The sequence below is a fragment of the Dama dama genome, chromosome 23 (assembly GCF_033118175.1).
Source record: "Dama dama isolate Ldn47 chromosome 23, ASM3311817v1, whole genome shotgun sequence".
NCBI lineage: Eukaryota > Metazoa > Chordata > Mammalia > Artiodactyla > Cervidae > Dama > Dama dama.
Window position 1 is genome coordinate 8,413,849 of NC_083703.1, and position 16,506 is coordinate 8,430,354.

At 45.3% G+C, this 16,506-nt stretch overlaps 1 protein-coding gene across 3 annotated transcripts in view; it reads left to right on the top strand.

Annotated features, from left to right (window-relative positions):
* SPTLC3 (serine palmitoyltransferase long chain base subunit 3) overlaps positions 1-16,506 on the top strand; it is a 156,247-nt gene that overhangs the window by 113,191 nt on the left and 26,550 nt on the right. For 2 of the 3 annotated variants that reach the window (XR_009689985.1, XM_061125951.1), the window contains exons 9-10: positions 5,450-5,576; positions 13,240-13,415. Coding sequence is in view for 2 of the 3 variants with exons in the window: in XM_061125951.1 (XP_060981934.1) it covers positions 5,450-5,576; positions 13,240-13,415 (303 nt within the window). In the remaining variant the exon portion in view is untranslated. The remainder of the gene's footprint in view (positions 1-5,449; positions 5,577-13,239; positions 13,416-16,506) is intronic. The other variant, XM_061125950.1, reaches the window with a different exon arrangement.

The window sequence follows — 16,506 nt, forward strand, 5'->3', positions numbered from 1 at the left end:
ATAGGATTGGGCAAATGCTAAAGATCTTTGGGGAAAAATCTTTCTAATATCTGTTTAAATAATTCGAATTCGGTTTTCATACTTACATACTTTTTTCTGAATATTTTAAAATAGATATCTCAATTTGGGGGAGTATTACAAAATATCCAACATTCTAGATATTAAATTCTACAAAAGCAACAAAGTTAACGATAAACAAGTTAAAGTCTACACACTAGGACTTGACATTTTTCTGAATTATTGATAATTTCAAGTTCACTATGTTCATGGGCTTCCTAGTAAATCTTGAGAGGTGAAATAATCAGTTGGGTCCAAAAATCTAGAAAACTATAAAACTCTCTGGGTCTTAACTCTCTTTTCAAATGTCAATGTTAGTGGTACAGGGACTGTAATCTTAATAACAGTTTCTAGGAGGCTCCAGATATCTTAATGGAGCAGGTCAAGGTCAGAAGCACATGTATTAGCAACCAGATGTGTCAAGGAAGAAAAAATATTTGGAAACACACAAGAGAAAAATTGCTTTGGTGCTAAGATACAACCACAGAGAGTAGAGATTTTTGTCTTCATCTCAGCCTTCCAATAAAAAAATGTCCTAGCAATTCATGTCTGCCTTGGCCCAACCTACTTTCCTGACCCCAGGGAAACTGCTAGAACGGTCTCTCAAGAGCCAGCTGGGTTTCACTGTTTTACCCACTGTGAGTTCGGAGCTGCTATAGCTGAGCCATGGACAGCCCACACTGAAGCTTTCTGTCCTTTCAAGGCCTTCAGGTGAAATGTCAGGCACTTCTCTCCACCTGTCAGAGCTCCCTGCCACGAATGGCTTCTTTGAAGAAAGCCTGAGCTGATGGGGCTGCTTTCCTTACGTTTTTAATTTGCATTGACCCAGTTGCCGAGGAGATGGGGTCAACAGCACAGACCCCAGCTTCTGGGGTCCAGATTTCTCTCAGGCACAGATTCCACGTCCTCTTGAGTACCTGGAGCCGACCACGGGCTTTCACAGCCTCCACAAGACCAGAGATTCGCAACTGAATGCAGCAAAGGTGACCCTCAGGGCTGGTAGGGGGCAGGGCTGGGATTCTGGAGAAGGGGCCCCGAGGGAGGGCAGCTGAGTTTGGTGTGAACATCAGCCCAGAAGCCTGGCACCAAAGGCGGAAGCCAGCTCTGCTCCACATGCTCAGCCCTGGCTGGAATTAACAGCCCTCTGAAGCAGATGGGGGTCATGGAATGAATGCCAAGATGTTTACCCTAAGAGCCTCCTGTCCGACTTCCTCAGAAAAGCCACTCTTGTCCTTGAACTCCAGACTCAGGGTTTTGCAGTTCCTAATGGTCTTGGAAATCTCAGTCTGAGAGGACCTCTAACCCTCCCTGAGGGAAAACAAAGCGCAGACTCTCTGAAGCCAACTCTTAATTCATGGCTCATGGCATCCAGTGGGCGAGTGATAGGAGGGAATCAGAAACCAGGAGCCAAGGCTGCCCTGAAGATGCTCTGCTGAGGTGACCCCTAGAGCTCCCCTTTCTGAAGCACAGAAGCAAGCTAACTTCCATCCACACACTCAGACTCTGAGAAGGTGGACTCAGTCTGAAAGAAATGACTGTGGACAAGACAGTCTTTCTCTTAAAGGAAGTGATACTGTGCCCATGAGGCACTTACTCAAACTAAGGATGCACATGACCTTGGCTTTGTGAAATTTCTCAATGCATGAGGGAAATTGAGGACTGAGGACACACCTTTAAGGGGGCAAAGTCAGCTTTGTTTTGCTTCTTTGATCTTTGTCAGCAATGCCCCAAAGCTAAGAGAATATTGCTACGCTAGTTCCTAAGAATACAACTTTGTACCTCCTGACTGAACTTCAGGGACCCTCATCACCCTTCCTTAGTCTCTAAACCCCCTCTGATTTCCATTAGACCATCAGTATTTACCAGACCCCTGCTAAGTACTCACCACTGCAGATTTTAAGAGAGTATATAATAAAGTCTATAACTCTGCTACTCTCAAGGAGGTCCCAGTCTCTTTGGAGAAAGAGCAGTAGGACAGGTTTTGAGACTGATACAATTCAATCCATGATTTAGAACTGTGAACAGGTGGGTGTATCAGAAATTCTCCCCTTCCTCTCCTCCCTCCAGGGGTGCAGCCTCTGTGGATTAGGGGAAGCACCACATGAGTAGCAATGAACACTGTCTTCTCTGCACTCTCCCCAGGGCCTCCCCATCACCATACCAAGCCAGCTCCTCTGCTCTGAAGAAGTAATACAAGCTGATGCTAAAGGCTGGGAGGAGGAGGGACTCTAGAGCCAGACTCTTTGGGTCCAAATCCTTGTTATCGAGCCACTTTTTGGTGGGATGAGGTTCTGACCTGTTCTTTAATGCAGTGACCCCACCTATCAAGTAGAGATCAAAACAGTACCTAACTCATAGCATTACTGAGAAGCTAAAATGAGTTAATGTATGTAATTATGTATGTGAAATACATTTAAAATTCTTACAGTGGTGCCTCAAGCAGCCCATGGATATCAGCTCTGGGTCTATCCATGACCTGTCAGCTCTACCGTCTCTACAGTGAAGCTCTGTTGCCATCAGGTCTAGATTCTCCCTTCTTTGAAACGTCTCTTCTCCTTTCTTTTCGCTCTCGCTGTCACCACCCGTAAGGATGGGGGAAGTGTCGGGGTGCAAACCTTTGACGCCCAGATCCACCAGTGTGCGGAGGTGTAAGCATGCAGCATGACCCTCTGCTGGACAGGGGGCTGGGATAAACACACTCCAAGTGTCTGGTTTTTGCCCCCTCCTCCCCCCTCACTCTCTGAGTGTTCAGACTGTCTGAACTGGCCACCCATTAACAGTAGCCACCAGCAGCACCAGATATTCACTATGCGGCAGATGCTTTTCCTCATAATGACTCTGAAAAAAGTATGACCGCTCTCCCATTTCTCAGAGCAGGAAACCAAGGCACAGAGAAGCTTAGTAGTTTGCCCGTGGTCTCATATCAGTAAGTGGCAGGGCCAGGATTTGAACCTAAGTGATCCAAGCTCCAGAGCCTGTCTCGTGACTCTGAGGTCAGACCTCCCCTGGAGGGAACAACCCCTCATTACCTTTCTTGGAGGCACTAGCTTTCCCCTCTGCCTTCATTTGGCTCCTCCATCCTGTGCTGATTAACATGCCACCTTTATTCCTCATTTTAGCCCATGTCCATGCCTCTCCCCTCGTCTGCAACGATCCAAATCTACTCATCCTTCAAGGCCAAGTAGCCTCTTTCAAACTCCCCTTCCTGGACCACAGGAGCCCACATCATCACATTTCCTGCATCCCACGCAGCATCCTGCCGGGAGGCACCAGCTTTCAGTAGAGAAAGAAAACCCCTGCTTCTGCTCATAGAGGAGCACGAAAAATAGTCTGGCTCCTCTGGAAAATGACCACCTCTTTCTCCCAGATGCTCCCCGCCCCCATCCTCCATGCGCCAAAGTGAACTTCTCAGATACCATGTGGTCAGTGCCTCAGTCAGGTGGTGAAAACGCTTATGAGATTCACTAAACAAAAGAACCAACAGAAACTTCATTTTGATTTTAGTGCAAGTGGAGAATGGCTGCCAGGGACACGGCTTTCTGTCCTCCTCCTCGTCTCAGGTTCCTGCACTCAGAGCATAGTCCAGAGCAGACTTGTCCTTGTGCAGACTTGCTGGAAAGAAAGATAGAGGGAGCGCAGAGGCGGGGGGATGGGGACAGAAGTGGGGAGAGGAGGGAAGGAAGGGAGGCAGGGGGGAAGGAAAGAAGGGAGGATGTAGAGGAGGGGAAAAAAAGACTGGAATGGAGAATCTAAAATTTAAAGCCCTAAAGAGGAAACCAGAGTAAAGAGATGCAGAAGGAAAAGAAGACACAAAAATCAAGGACTGAAGGTGTGAAACGCAGGAGAAAGAAAATCAGGGGAGCAGGAGTGCGGGAGAGGGGACCTCAGACGAAGGACATTCCGAAGGGAGCAGGGCAGGCAGACTGGAGCTCCCTGGTCTCCCAGGGGGCCAGGCAGACACATCACGCCACCAGCCACCTGGGAGGCAGGCCACTGACTTTACTGTGGGAACATTTAGGAAAGGGCATAGTGGCTTCAGGTACCTTACTTACGTCACTACTAACTTTAGTTACCAGTTCATAGGACGATGAACAATGTACACTTAAAATGCTTGGGTAAGGACGCATGGCTGGGAGCTACCAGGACACCCACCCCTGAGGGAGGAAGCTGACAGGCGGGCGGGCATGGGCATGGTGGAAGGCACAGAGGTGCGAGCGGATGTGCCAGTGGAGGGGGGCCAGGAGGAGATGGTCCGCTCAAAGCAGAGCTCCCCCCAGGTCACCTGCCAGGCAGTGACAGAGAAGACACCAAAGTGGGGCTCTAAGCTGTCTCATGATCCTGGAAGAAAAGTGACTGCCGCTTCATGGACCCCACTGCTCACTCAGAGCCATCCTGAGCGCACTGGCTTTGCTGCAGGGCGCCCCCAGGGTCCCAGGCTGTGAGCCAGGAGGATGTCTTCCCAGCCAGGCTGAGTGCCCCTGGGCGCCAGCGCTGAGCCCCTCCTGACCACACCGCTGTAGAAGGAGGTGATTGGAGCATCTGCTGGCCCTCAGCATGCTTACTACTGACCTCGGGTTCAGCCTGCTCAGGCATGCTGGTGGAGAACCATTTCTACCACCGTAGGGACCAGCATCCTGCAGCGAGTCAGAGCTCCAAAGAGTGCGGTGCAAAAATCCCAGTGGTTCTCTCCAGCCCACGGCACACCAGGGTTCATCTTGTCCTCGCCTCCACGTTGGGTCAATCTCTCCTCTCCCTTCTGCTGCTCCCTTACACTGGAACTTTTCTTGTCATCTTTGTCTTTCTTCAAGACATAATCCCACCCATGTCTACTGCCAAGCAGCACATCCCCTCTTTTTCCTCTGCCTTCTGGTAGCCTCGCTGCATATATTAGTCTGCATATCTTGTTACTTCCCCTGCCGTTACTTCTTCATGGGCACAAGCTCATGTACTATGCTCAAGGACAAAAATAAAAAGACACATTGTAGATCATTCTTTGTACCCTCCTGAATACTAAACCACTGCTCACATGACCTGGATAGCCAAACAAATGTCTAGGAAGCCGTTTTTCCTTTACACATCTGGTTTTGAGTTTCCCTGGTGGCTCAGATGTGAAGAATCTGCCTGCAATGCAGGAGACCCAGGTTCGATCCCTGGGTCGGGAAGATGCCTTACAAACCTCAACTCCAAATTTGGAGCTCCTATTTTTGTATACCTTCTATGTTGTTGAGGGAGAGGCTGAGAAGAATGGACAGAAAAAATCAATAGCTTAGTGATACACCTGGAAAATCAGACTGCATTCAAGAATCAAATGTCTTCTGCTATAATGGGTGGAGATGGGGCCACCAACACAGATTTATTTGCCTTCTTTTTGGATTTCCCTCCTTCATTAAAGGACCTTGTGGATTATTTACGGACTCACTCCCATAGCGCTGCTTATGCCACATCCATGAGCCCCCCGGTAGCAGAGCAAATCATCAGAGTAATGAAACTCATCATGGGACTAGATGGGACCACAAAAGGTAAGAGGGTCTGCAGCAAGCCCATCTCCCATTAATTCCTTTCCTAGACCCCTCTCTGCCTCCCTTCTGCCCCATCCACCTCTCCCCTTCTCAAATATACTGCTTGGTCTTAATGTAACCAGTTTGTAAATTAAGCCACGTGCTCGTTAATAGTACATAATGCGTAATAGTATGGAGTACATAAATGTACTGGAACTGCCATTAGTGCACAGAAAGGGTGAGTAGGGCAATGCTTTTTTAAAGCAAAGAACACTTTCTAATTCACCCCTTCATGTGATCAGCAAATGTGGACAATTTTGTTTAATTAGTCGTGTTAAAATGAAGCCTACCTTGGTGTGTGTTTGCCTATGCTTTCTGGGGATGGTCATTTGTTTCCCTGAGAATGAACTAGTCAATTTAATATTCTTTTTTTAATCCCCCGCCCATCTATTCATTCATCAATTCATTTATTCATTCATTTCTTCAATCATTACTCACCAGGGTTTGGGGAGAAGGAATCCGCCACTCCCCGTTCAAGTATATACAGACAAAACACTCACAACAATAATTGATCAGCCATTTCTCTGACGTTGGGTCTCCACGGCCAAGACGTGCTACTTCGTTTGACTCAAATGAGCTTAATCTTTTTTTTTAAATATGCTTTCATCAAGGGCTCTTAGACTTCACCTCCTATCTTTAAGATATAGTTTATAGAGCGTCTAATGTATATCACAATAGGGGACAGTGATGACTAGGGGAGTTCTTGCGGTCAAGCAATCCGGTGAGTGTGTTTATAGAAGCAGCAAGTTGTCCTGGCCCCAGAACTGCCCGCTGGGCTCTACCATCCGTGTGCCCTGCACCCCCCCCCCCCCCCCCCCGCCAGGCTGATGTGAAACCCTACGATGCTTAGTGCAATGTTCCGAGCGAGCCTCCTGTTTCAGTAGAACTATGGAGAGGTCCATCCTTGTTTAACGTTATTAAAGCAACAAAATACTTGATTCACATACACTCTGTACCCAGAAACCTACTGTATAAAACGGACTAGAACAGGGCTGATATGGATATCATGGTGTCTTTGAAAAAGTGATAGTCGCTCAGTTGTGTCTGACTCTTGGCAACCCCATGGACTGTAGCCCACCAAGCTCCTCTGTCCATGGGATTCTCCAGGCAAGAGTACTGGCATGGGCAGCCATTCCCTTCTCCAGGGGATCTCCCCGGCCCAGAGATCAAACCAAGCCTCCTGCAATGCGGGCAGAATCATCACCATCTGAGTCACCAGGGAAACCCTTACCTACCTCCAAGCTGATGGTCCCTGAGGCCCTTCCGCTGAGCGCTAGGGCTCCCCAGGTCGCTGGGTTGAAAAGATATGATAGATTTTCTTTGTCACTAAAGAAGAAACAGATTTGACAGTGACTTTGTCCCTCCATGTAAAATGTAATGATTGACTGATTTCTATGGTCATTTCCCGCCTTGCCTTTGGGGTTTTTATGATTCTCTGTCTTACTGAACAGTCCATGTGAAAAGGAGACGTGATTCCAGTCTATCCATGGTACAGTGCTTAAGGGCATAAGCTGAAAGCAGCTGCTGGGACTTGGTTCCTGGGACACTGCTTAACTTGCTGTGTGGCCTTAGGCAAGTGTCTTCATTGATCTGTTCAACTCTAAGTTACTTCTCTGTACTTCAGCTCCTCCAGTTGCAAACTAAGGGAAAGGATATTGACGAGCTAAGGTTTTTGTGAGAATTAGGTAAAATAAGACATATAAAATATTTCATTATGACTGAAACAATTCTATCCATAGTAAGCATTATATAATTGCTTGCTAGATTATTTGGTATCATTCCTGAAGTGTTCAAGAAGTATTTGCAGTATCTCAGGGATGCTGTAGGAAGGATTCTTAGGATGGAAGTGAAGTAAGACTAGATTTCCTTCAAGGTCCTGGGTTAGTCAGGCTAAGCTAAATTATGCCAGTGTAACAAATAAGCCTGGAAAATCACAGTGACTTAACCGAACCAAGGTTTATCTCTTGCTCATAGATCTAATATCAGATCTAACACAAATTGGACAGCTCCCTGTCCACGTCCCGTCATGGGACGTGACTCAGGCTGCTGCTGGCTTGAGGCTTGGCTGTCTCAACACATGGCCTCCACAGTCACCATGGTAGCGAGAAAGAGCGTCAGCCTGGAAGTAATGCTTATCATCTTGCTCACCATCCACTGGCCAAAAGTAGTCACATGACCCAGCTGAATTTGGGGAGGTGGCAGAGGTAAATTAATGGGCATGAATATGGACATGAATAAGCATTTACCATTCAAACTTTTAAAACTGAAGCTCAAAATAGACCTGTCTCCATTCCCACATGAGCTACCAGGTTATGTGAAAAAATTGGTCTGGAACCACTGGCCTCTTACAAAGTCATCTTAGTGATATTCTTGACTGCATAGATTTCTTAATGAAAAAAAGTTATTTGAGACTTAAGTTAAAGTGCAACTTAAATGAATTGTACTATGATGACCAGAATTATCCATTGATCTTATTTTAAAGACAAATAACTAGAAAAAAGTTTACTCTGAAAATTAGCCTATGATTTCATAAAGATCACTGACTTTTTAAGCCCTGTAGGTTATATGTTTTTTGTTTTCTTTTTTTAATTAATTTATTTTATTTGGAGGCTAATTACTTTACAATAGTGTGATGCCTGTAGGGTATATGTTATCATCATCCATTGTGATTCACATATACCCAACTTGACAATCTTTTCCTTTCTGTCTCTGAACAGCTTTGCCACTTCATCACAAACAGAACTCACTCTGTTTGATCAAAAAGATCTGTAGAAAAGTTACATTCAAAGATCTGATCGTAAGCCCTTTGATAGCCATCTGTCATCAGTTTTTCTCTCTCCAAGGAGGAAGATACTTCCTTTCGCTTTCTCTCTCAGCCTCATAATTAAAGAATCGCTTGGTCATTATTTTTAACCTCCCAGTTAAAGTGTCTCTCTTCAGTCTTATTGCTGTTTTAAGAGAGAACAGAAAGAAAAAATGAGAGAAAAAGCTATGTACGGTTGGTGTCCTCAGAATCTAGATAGGGGAAGCAGGGAGAAAGATTGAACAGTTTCTTTTCAAAGAAATGAACAAAAGAAAGTGATAGAGAAGAAAATTGATAGAATCATCAGCCAAGTTGCAGATGGTTCAGCCTGACATGGCTTTTGAAGAATTCAAAGGCACCCAGTGAATGATCACCCTGGCCTCATTGACAACAGTGCCTGCTTTAAATAAGATAAACAAGACTGGTTGGGAGCATTGCATTAACTCACCCCTTTCTGCAGAGGTAGACCAACTCCCAGGGTAAAGTTGACCAAAGCTCAAAGGGCTGCACTACATCAACCCCAAACTGCCTTAAAGGATCTGCGAAAGTGCCCTGCTCTGAGCCTTCATCTTCAGCCTTCTTCCCTCCGGCTCTGATAGGAGCCTTTCAAGACTTTGTTTTCAGATTGAGTTTGGGGAGCGGTTGGCCAGATCTGTTCCTTGATGAATGTCTTCACTTTAATCTGCAAGGCAAAGCCGTACGCTTCAAAGAAAGACAGGCTGCAGGAATAAGGTCAGTGTTCCTTTGAAGCCAAGATTCAAAGATGAAATAGCAGTCCCAGTGAAATGACAATGTTTATGCACAAACAGCCACCTTGACTGCAGCCATGCTCCTCGCGGAGCTAATACACACAAGCTGAGGGGCTACAAGCCGCCCGATCCTTTCCCGAGCACTGAGGCCCTTTTCATCCCCTGGCCTATCATCCTGTACAGCACAATGAGCTCAAAGTGGAGATTTGGTTTTTCTACCCTACCGGACGTTGAGTGGTCCACCAGCCAAACACCGATACTGTGAGCCCCTCAAGGGCAAGAGCTACGTCTTACATTAATCTGATGTTCCTCTGAGTATCGAGCCCACTGCTTGGCTTAATAAATATTCCATGATTCAACTTTTACCTTGCAGGCCCACTCAGTTTCAGGTCAGTGTTTATGCTGAACGAGATGGAGGGAATGTTTGTCTCACAGGACTGGGAGCTGGGGGGCAGTCCCACGCCAGTTGTGGCAACTGCAGAAGGGGTCACTCAGCGATGGGGATTGCTCAGAGATGGACACCACTTTTGAAGAGGTCCAGAAAGATGGCAGCTCTGCCGTTTTCTTTATGACCCAGACAGCCGCAGGAGGGTGAGCCCCAAGCCCCACCAGCCACTCCCCAAAGGAAGCATTGTCTACAGTTGTCATCTTATTATTTATTTAAATCTTTGCTGCATATTTTTCAATTAATCAGTCAACATTCTTTTTGAACTGCTGATTGGGGTTCTCTGTCCCCCCGGCTCTGGGTAACCTTTCACTTCTCAGGGAAAACAGAAGTTGTGTCACGTGGAGGGTTCAGGGTGCGTGCTTTGCAGCCAAACTGTGTGGGGCCCGGTCCCCGACCCACCACGGCTCCACACATGGCCAGTTACCTGCCCTCTCTTAGCCTGAGTTCATTCATTATAAACTGAGGCTGTAGAAGGATTAAGTGATGCAATACAGGATAGTGAACTCGGCATGATGCTTGACGCGTAGGAAGCACCCGATAAAGGCGAACGATTCCTTTCTCCTCTTCCTTCTCTGGTTTTTCCAACAGTGTTTATGCACCTGGAATCTCCCCATCTCTCAGGCTTTAGACCTACTCAAACAGCGAATCCAGCAGCACTTCCTCTGATGTAAACCCAGATGCGGGTCCCTTCTTTCGCTCTCCACCACCCCCTCCATCAGCTCTCACCTGGATCACTGGAGCGAGTCCCCACTCCCCACGCATGCTATCTTATGACAAAGTCCCTCAGACCGCATCCCTCCTCCACTCAGAGTTTCCCACTCTTTTCCATCTTAGTATAAAAGTCCAGACCGTGGCCTTCTAGGCTTCTTCTCCTGGCGTGGTCTTCCACATTTCCCACCACGCTCTCCCCCGCTTGGTCTGCCCAGAGCAGCTGGTGTCCGTGCTTTTCCTGGAACCAGGGAAGAGCTCCTACAGAGGGTCTTCGCGTTTGCTGCTCTTCCTGGAACTGCGTGTTCAGCCAACACGTGTGTGACCCGCTCCCTCACTTTCTGCCCATCTCTGCTCAGAATCAGCCTCACAAGAGGAGCCGCTGGGTCCTGAACTGCAGCCCATCCCTCTAATCCTCCTCACCTTGCTTCAGTCATCACAGCACTCACGAGCAACGGGCAGATAATCCACAGATCTGCCTGTTTTCTGGTTTCCCTCGCTAGAATATAAACTCCAGGAGAACAACATATCGTCTTAGTCTTTACACTGAGAACAGTGTCTGGCAGTGATAAGTTCTCAACAAATATTTGCTGAATCCTTCTCTCTTTCCCTTTCAGCTCAGTAAATACAAGACCCTTATCTCCTCCACACCTCTGTGCTTGATTCTCTTCCTTCCCACCTCCTAAATGGCTTTGGCCCCTTTTCTCAACTATGAACTTGATCATTTCCTCCTTCCTAAAAAGCCTCCCCTCATCCCTCCTTTTGTTTCAACAGCCATTGAGTAGCATCCCTTCCGTTGCTGCAAATCTTCCTGAAAGAATGGCCCCTCTGCCAGCTCTCTTACTCCTCCCCACGCAGCATCAGCCTTCGTCCTCTGCCCATTTCCCTGGACCCTGTTCCCTCAGAGGTCACCACCGCCCACCTACCCTGCCGCTGCTCCTCCAGCCAAACTGGACAGACGTCTCCACCTCACCCTGTCTTCCTGAGAACAGTCTTCCCTTAGTTGTGGAACATGCTTTTCTTTCTGGTTCTTCTTTCTTTGTCCGTCCTTCCTCTCCTTTTCTGCTGGGTCCTCTTCCCCATCTATAGTTGCCAGAATTCCATCCTCTGCTCTCTTTATGTTTCCCTCTGCACATGTTTGCCCCCCTGTTCTGTTCTGTTATGTAGAAACATGCTTCTCAAACTTGAACCACATCAGTCACCTGAAAAAAGTGATGAAAAAAGCCTCTCCACCTCGGGACACACAATGGATTGCTCCACTGGCTAACACATTCCTTATCTCACCAAAATGGCTGTTGAAAAAAGGACCTCTGTGATTTTGTCAACTTTTCCTGCTATTACTTCAGTGCTAGGCTGATGGAATTCACCAACTCTGTGAATCACAGACCCACTTTTGCTATCATAAAAAAAGTGAAAGTGTTAGTCACTCAGTCACATCTGACTCCTTGCAACCCCATGGACTGTAACCGGCTAGGCTCCTCTGTCCATGGAATTCTCCAGGCAAGGATACTGGAGTGGGTTGCCATGCCCTCCTCCAGGGGATCTTCCCAAACCTGTGTCTCCTGCATGGCAGGCAGATTCTTTACCATCTGAGCCAACAGGGAAGTCTCTTTGCTATCATATACATACCAATATTTGGTTTGTTTATAATTGAGTGGCCAATAGGGTTTCCCTAGAGAGGACAGAGTAGTGGAAATTTACATATATGTGAAAATAAATACAGAGTTCCAATTTCTAATATATAATATCCAACTTCAGTAGAATGCATTTTCATTGTTGCTAATAGAATTTCCTGTGCTTAAACAATAAAGAAAAATAGAAGATTCTTCTAAAAATAGAATCTTCTAGTTTTCTTCAAAATCACACTTGTCTTGCCCTTAAAGTGTCTTCCTCTGGGTACCACCTTCTGAGTGGCAGGGTGGGTGGTGAGATGGAATAATGAATTGTGTTCTTCCTTGACATAAAGCAATGAGCTATACAGGATTTGATAGGACAGAACACAATAAGCTGTCTTACCTTTGTAATTTAATATTTTTTCTCAATATAGTATACTGGGATTATTGCTGCAAAAAAAATGAGCCAAATAGTATTACCAGCTTCCTTCTTCAATCATCTCACAAATCAAACTTAGATATTATCCAGATATTTACCTCAATTCTCCACTTTCAACATTTCAGTGTGAGACCCAGGCTTTGGTAAACATTAGCAGGAAGGTCAGTAAGAGAGGGGTGAGGTAACTGACCCCCCAGGTGAGATCTAAGTACCCCATCATTGTGCCAACACAGGTGTTCTTCCTTAAGCGGAGCTTCCTTTGCTCTTTAGAAAATAAAAATTGTGATGAGCCCAAGATCTGAGGAGGAAGTGTTAAATAGACATGCTCCCCAACAGAGGGCCTCCTCACACTGATTTTCTGAGGTTCTTTTTATTTCTTGCATGACTTGAGAGGTATTCACAACATTCTCTCTGTGAAGACGCTCTTAGCTCAGCCCCAGGTTTCTGTTTGTGTGTCCCCATGCTGCCTTTGGCAAGATTAAGGAATGAAGATTCAGCTAATGTGATCACTCCCTTTTCCCTCTGCAAACTGGTCTCTGGTGTGGGGAGGCTCTCCACCCCGAACTGGGGAGGTGATGTCTTTTAAACCCACGTTTTGATTAGATTATAGCATCACTAGTTTATGGTGATGTTGCCCATTCTCAAATTAAAACTGAGTGTTCTGTCCCTTCCCTGCAAAATCTCTGGTACTGTTCACTGAGAATATTCAAAGGGTTAAAGAGGACTGTGGTTTCTGTTCAAAAAGGAACAACAATGGCAAAGGGAGAGTGGATGATTCTGTTAGTGGATAAAGTCGAGATCATGTTTAAAAACACAGATAAGTCAAAATCAGAGGAAACAATGGTGGTCCTTTCTGCTTTCCAGCAACTTCCACTTTCCTCGTTGTTGACCTCTGGACCATCACCCAGGCCTTCCTTGCTCCCAAAACCAGACACAGGTGCCCTTGTGTTTTCTGCTACTCCAGCTCTCGCTCAGAACTTCAGACTGAAACTTGGGGACCAGATGAAAGCTGGACTCAGCACAGCCTGGAATTGTGGGAGGTGGGTGTTGATGCTGGAGTGACGCTTCTAACTTGTGCCACCAACCCCAGACCTTCCATAACTATCCTTCCTAAAGTATCGTCCCCTCCACTGTGGGTGACCGCCTACTCCATCATTCCGCAGCATTTTCCTCCATAGGGTCCATCACCACCTAGAATTATGTTCTTGTTTCTTTGGTGATTGTCTGTCTCCCCCAGGAGAATACAAGTGCCATGAGTGCAGTGACACTGTCTCAACCTCAAGCAATCCATGTTGGCTGGATGAGTGACGCCCCCATTCAGTGTGAGCTTTGGCCATATCCTGTAACTATTCACAAGGCTTTGGTACCACCCTTCTGCATGCATGTCATGTTTCCTCTGTCTAGAAGACGCTCATCTCTCCCCCCACATCCACTATACCCACTCTTCATCTTCTGAACCTTTGTTCAGGCTTCTAAGCCCTATCTTGATGCCACAGACAGGAAATAATCCTTTCCTCCTCTGTCTCATGCAATCCTTGGCTCTTATGTAAGTCCCACACACACCTTAGTCCAGTCCTCCAAATAGGTAATGATGAGTTAATTATTAGTAATTGTGCCTAAAGCATCAAATGGGCTTCCCTGGTGGCTCAGATGGTAAAGAGTCCACCTGCAACACAGGAGACACAAGTTCAATCCCTGGGTCGGGAAGATCCCTGGAGAAGGGAATGGCTACCCATGCCAGTATTCTTGCCTGGAGAATCCCATGAACAGAGGAGCCTGGCGGGCTACCGTCCATAGGGTTGCAAAGAGTTGGATGCAACTGAGTGAGCACGCATGCAAGCAGCAAGTATATGAATGAATGAAAACTGAATGACCAAATTTAGGGCTAAGCAGATTCCTTGAATTCTAATTACTCTCTATAAATAATTATAGTATCATTTCTTTAGAGGTTACTTAATAGAATTATTTTGGTTCAAATACTGGAGTTATGATCACTTCCTTGGTAGATATATGCATAAGCCAAAATGTATAGTTCCTTTTCTATTCTTTTGATAAATGAATAGTTTTACATGATTACATATGCTAAGGTTTGTTCTGGACACCATCTAATATAGAGATGAGTAAGCAGGATAATTCAAGTTACTGCTACCAAATCACAGAAGCAAAAATGGAGTTTTTCCTTTAATTATCTAAGTAGTAGCTGAATCCCTCACTTAAGGTTTCCTATGGAAACACCATCCAAAGCTCAAATGTGCATCTGACTCACAGGGTAATCAGCAAAGACTGGCACCAGCTAATCCTTGGTCAGAGCTGAAGCGTATTGCCAAAATAGAGGTAAGAGGGTTTTCTTACACATCCAAAAATGGCATTTTCCACTGAGTATGCTGAGGGATCTCCTGCCTTCCTCTGCCCCATCTTAATGGTGATTTGCACTTAGGATCCTTTTCAATCAAGAAGTTTCATGTTTTCATGACATTCCTTGGCAACTAGTAATGAGAGATTGAGGAACTAAATTTCCCACAGAAAAATTCGAGCTCTCTTGTTTCCATTTAGCCAGTTTAGCAAATGGTCATTAGGATTTTGAATCCTTGAAAATTTTTCATGGTACCTTTCCTTACAAGGTCAGTTTTAGTTAAGTTTAACTCCTTGTGGTAATAAAGTCCAACACATAACAGAATAGACATTTATTTGTTGTTCATATAAAGTCCAAAAGGGATGTTAACCCAGCCTCCTTCCGAAGATCTTGTGACTCCTCCCACCTCAGTCTATGGTTTAAAGGTTGGGGTAAGGAGCAAAGATGATCTGTGTGTGCGTGACGTTTTCAGGGGCCATGACTGAAAAGGCATGTTTCGTTTCTGCCCACATCCTCTTGGTAGAACTTGGTCGTGTGACCTTGCCTAACCACAAAGGACCCTGGGAAATGAAATTAGCCATCTGCCTGGGGGAAGGAAAGGGGTTTGTTGAATAGCCAGCCAGTCTTCGCCACAGTACTGAACCTCAGTCCACGACATTCTCTCCCCAGCCTTTCTGATGGATGTATATTGTGGGAAGACACTGTATATTTTAGACAGTTTCCCAATCTTTCTCTATTGACTTAGTAAATAAACTCTTGACCTGGAATGGAATAAAAGTAGCTAAAGAAAAAAGAAAAACAAAGTCCAAAAGACTGAAGATGAATCTGTTCCTTTTATAGGGACTCTCAGGGCTTCTAGTCTGGCTTTTACTAGAAACACTTCTTTTTCACAGAACCTGATCCCAGGCCACAGCAGGTACTGAGATCATTATCATTATGATGGTGCTAAATTCCCCAATGCTGTGTACTTTTTGGAGGCTGAAAGTAGACCCTGGGCATAATGCTTCCCAGAAGAAACTAAAAAGACATGAAATTGGAGCAGCTCTGGAAGTCAAGCCAGAACAGGGGAGAATGTATATTTTGGAAGGGGTAACACACTCTCAGAAATTCAGGACATTTTGGGGGAAGGGAGGATGTGATGAGACAGAAAATTATAAACTGCGTCTTTATCAGAAAATTATAAATTGCCATTTAAAACATGCAATTTAAAGCCATGGGCATTTGGGTTAATTATCTGAATTGGGTGGGTTCATTTTGAGACATTGCAACTCTCTTATTCAGCCACACTTTGGTTATCTGGGGACACGGACTAAAAGGCAAAGAGGCTAAAAAAGTGTCAAACTTCTGATGTTCATCATATCAGCACCCAGCAGGTGACGAATCAAGGCAAACCAATCAATGGGAAACTAAATTTTAAACCCAGGTAGGAAGATTAAACTAGGAATTTTATATAAAGATTGAATTTATATGAAAATACGATTCTATGCAACATTGCTTTAAGCATTCCATCTATTTTGGAAAGCATTAAAAACTGTGTGCTTCTGTTTTGTACACACGGGCGAATTCAGTCCACATAATTCATTCTCTACCATATCTGGGATTTTATTTAAAGATTTTCCAGAGCTTAAATTTCTATTTTTTATTCAATTTATAACATGAGTTGAATAAAATGGCAAGATCTTTCAAATAACTTCATTCATTTGTGAACCTCAATCATTTTTCTTTTCTTTATCCTCCGGAGAGGAAACTTAAAAGAGTGAGACTTAAACTATAATGCA